The sequence below is a fragment of the Gossypium arboreum genome, unplaced genomic scaffold (genome assembly GCF_025698485.1).
Source record: "Gossypium arboreum isolate Shixiya-1 unplaced genomic scaffold, ASM2569848v2 Contig00238, whole genome shotgun sequence".
Taxonomy (NCBI): domain Eukaryota; kingdom Viridiplantae; phylum Streptophyta; class Magnoliopsida; order Malvales; family Malvaceae; genus Gossypium; species Gossypium arboreum.
This window is the reverse complement of record NW_026440354.1, coordinates 62,501-66,227: the sequence shown is the minus strand read 5'-3', so window position 1 is coordinate 66,227 and position 3,727 is coordinate 62,501. Positions and strand designations below refer to the sequence as shown.

Genomic DNA, 3,727 nt, shown 5'->3' with positions numbered 1-3,727 from the left:
CTAGTTCTCCAAGCAAAGCTCTTCGCATCGCAATGCCTATTGTGTCGGCTTGGCCTTTCATAAGTGGAGACAGAATAAAGCGTCCATAATAAAGGCGCTTACTATCTGTTCTTGATTCAACACACTTCCACTGTCGTGTCCGAGTCGAAGTAGAGACTTTTACTTTCTCTCGAACCATAGTAATATTATTTTATTTGATCAGATCATTGAATCATTTATTTCTCTTGAAATCTCTTTAGTGTTTATTTCTACACACGTCTTTTTTTAGGAGGTCTACAGCCATTATGTGGCATAGGGGTTACATCCCGTACGAAACTTAATAGTATACCACTTCTACGAATAGCTCGTAATGCTGCATCTCTTCCGAGACCAGGACCCTTTATCATAACTTCCGCTCGTTGCATACCTTGGTCTACTACTGCTCGAATAGCATTTCCCGCTGCGGTTTGAGCAGCAAAAGGGGTCCCCCTTCTTGTACCCTTGAATCCACAAGTGCCGGCGGAGGACCAAGAGATTACCCGACCCCGTACATCTGTAACAGTAACAATGGTATTGTTGAAACTTGCTTGAACATGAATAACTCCTTTTGGTATTCTACGTGCACTTTTCCGTGCACTACTGCGCCCATTCCTACGTGAACCAACTTTTGGTATAGGTTTTGCCATATTTTATCATTTCATAAAGATAAGTCAGAGATATATGGATATATCCATTTCATGTCAAAACAGATCTTCTATTTTTATTTGTTTATCGCTTTCTTTAAGATTAGTTTCTTTTCTTTCAGGAGTTCTTTTTAGAATAGAAAGATTATCCTTGTCTTTGTTTATGTCTCGGGTTAAAACAAATTACGATAATTCGTCCCCTCCTACGGATTAGGCGACATTTTTCACAAATTTTACGAACGGAAGCCCTTATTTTCATAGTTGTTATTCCTTAAATTTTTCCGAATTCGCTTATTGAAGAAAATAAGTTTCTTGAAATTTGAATTGATCCCCTGAAAGAAATCTTGAAGTTGAAAAAACTACCTAATCGTTCGAATCCTTGTTGCGAAGTCTATAAATTATACGCCCCCCTGGTTGAATCATAAGCACTTACTTCACTTTTGTTGACTCTATCCCACGTTGGTAAAACTCTCCCGAAACATAACCTAAAATCAGATCTTCATTATCTAAAGGAATCCAGAGTGGGAGTGATTTACTAATTAAATTAAACCTTCATGAATCCATTTTTTTGTTCTTTTATTCCAGGTAAAACTTCCTTGACGTATCAACTACCGTAGGGCAGGAGGAGTTCTATTAGACAACCCGTGCTTTTTTCTTTTTTTTTTGCACAAATGGAGAGTTTCGGATACAATTCGTATACCGGACAGATTACCATATAGAACACAAAATTTCTCCACCGATTCCTTCTAGTCGAGCCTCCCGGTCTGTCATTATACCCCGAGAAGTAGAAAGAATTACAATCCCCATCCCGCCTAAAATCCTAGGAATTTGTTGATAGTTAGAATAGATTCGTAGACCTGGTCGACTGATCCGTCGTAAATTTAAAATAGTTCTATGTGGTCCTTTTCTATTCCGTCTATGTCGTAGGGTTAAAACCAAAAAATATTTGTTGCGTTCCCGATGTTTCCTTACGTTATCGATAAAACCTTCTCGTAAAAGTATTTTAACAATGTTTTCAGTGATGTTAGTAGATCCTATTTGAATCGTTCCTTTTCTATTCATATCAGCATTTCGTATAGAGGTTATTATGTCAGCAATAGTGTCCTTACCCATGGTAAACTAAAATTTTTGTTGCTCCCGAATTTTGATATAACCAACGTGGTCTTTTTTTTTTACTTAGTAAAGGTATATACGTGAGACACAATCTACTAATTAATCTATGCCATTTAAATACTCTAAATACTCTAACTATACTTGGGTCTCGTCTTATAATACCTCGGGAGCTAATGAAACTATTTTAGTGAAATTTAACTGTCTCAATTCCCAAGCGATCGCACCAAAAATTCGAGTTCCTTTTGATTTCCTTCTTGATCAATGACAACGGCAGCATTGTCATCATATCGTATTATCATCCCGTTGTCGCGTTTGAGTTCTTTACGAGTACGTACAATTACAGCTCTGATCACTTCTGATCTTTCTAGAGGTGTATTTGGTACTGCTTCCTTGATCACAGCAACAATAACGTCACCAATATGAGCATATCGGCGATTACTAGCTCCTATGACTCGAATACACATCAATTCTCGGCCCCGCTGTTATCTGCTACATTCAAATGGGTCTGAGGTTGAATCATTTTGAAATCTCTTTTTCAATGTAACAAAGGACGAAGAAAAAAAGAAATATTGTTTGTCAAAAAAAAAAAAGGAAACTCGCAATTGTTTTTTTATTCCCAAGACAAGACTTCTTTCCTTTGGTTCTATATTCCTATCCTGAAATAATGAATTGAGTTTTTATAGGCATTTTGACGCCGCTATTGAAATAGCCTTTCTGGCTATATTTTCGGCTACTCCGCTCATTTCATAAAGTATTCTGCCCGGTTTAACGACAGCTACCCAATACTGGGAGATCCTTTCCCGAACCCATACGTGTTTCTGTAGGTCTTACTGTAACGGGTTTGTCTGGAAATATACGTACCCATATTTTTCCACCACGGCGTACATTTCGTGTCATTGCGCGGCGCCCCGCTTCTATTTGTCTAGATGTAATCCAAGGGTTCAAGTGCTTGAAGAGCATATCTACCGAAACAAATCCGATTACCTCGATAAGATATCCCCTTCATTCTTCCTCTATGTTGTTTACGAAATCGGGTTCTTTTGGGGTTATAGTTGATGGTTGTTGTTTATGAATTCCATCTCTACTACAGAACTGGACATGAGAGTTTCTTCTCATCCAGCTCCTCGCGAAAAAAAAAATGAATAAAAAAATATTTAATTCTTAATCTTAAGATATACGGGTAGTTAATGAATAATTGAATCTTGGGATTCTTTGCTTTATGATTTTATCTGATCTATTAGAAATTTGTATATCTTGTTTGGATCTATTGGATATATATATAAGTATAAGGAATTAAACACGGATTCTATTTCTAGATAATGTCTTATCTTGGTTTTGTTATAATGTTATAACGAATCTTTATTTTGTTTTTTATCATATTCATATCAGATTCAGATCGACAAAAATTGAACAATCAAATTAAACTCAAATTTTCGCGGGCGAATATTTACTCTTTTTCTAGTTCAGTTGTCGGGTTAACCCATGACCTCTCAGAATCAGAATAAAAAGAAATGCAGTGGTCTCTGGTTTGTTCCGCCATCCTCCCCGATAAATCATTAGGATTCGTTTTCAATAGAATCCTCTGCATTCACGGGTTCCGTCGTCCCCATCGCTCTCGATTAATGCTTAGGTCTGAATTCTCCAATGGAGCCTTAATTTATTAATATTTATTAATTTAATTTTTTAATTTAATATTTATTTAATAAAATAAAATAAAATTTCTTCTTGAGTCAACCTTCTCAGTCTTTATTGACTTAAGTTAAGGCTCTTGATTTTTTCTTCAATGAACAGATATTCATCTAATTATTGATGAATCTCTATTGATGCTCTATTACATTGCTCTTTATGAGATGCTTCATAGACCTTACATATTGGAATCCTATATCATTTCATTGCTATTTCTGTTTCTCTCTTTCTCTCATCCTTCTATTTATCCACATACTTTTTATTTT

At 36.0% G+C, this 3,727-nt stretch overlaps 1 protein-coding gene and 2 pseudogenes across 2 annotated transcripts; all 3 read right to left on the bottom strand.

The window, feature by feature from the left end:
• Nucleotides 1-35: 35 nt before the first annotated feature.
• On the bottom strand, nt 36-960 carry LOC128288612 (30S ribosomal protein S11, chloroplastic). Its single transcript, XM_053024904.1, has one exon. It carries the CDS (start codon nt 663-665, stop codon nt 249-251), a length of 417 nt encoding a protein of 138 aa, XP_052880864.1. The 5' UTR covers nt 666-960; the 3' UTR covers nt 36-248.
• A 106-nt stretch (nt 961-1,066) lies between these two features.
• Nucleotides 1,067-2,310, bottom strand: LOC128288611 (50S ribosomal protein L14, chloroplastic-like; annotated as a pseudogene). The gene has a single exon (XR_008278777.1). The product of XR_008278777.1 is annotated as a 50S ribosomal protein L14, chloroplastic-like (transcript).
• Nucleotides 2,311-3,511: 1,201 nt separating this feature from the next.
• LOC128288613 (30S ribosomal protein S3, chloroplastic-like) overlaps nt 3,512-3,727 on the bottom strand; it is a 1,444-nt pseudogene continuing 1,228 nt past the window's right edge.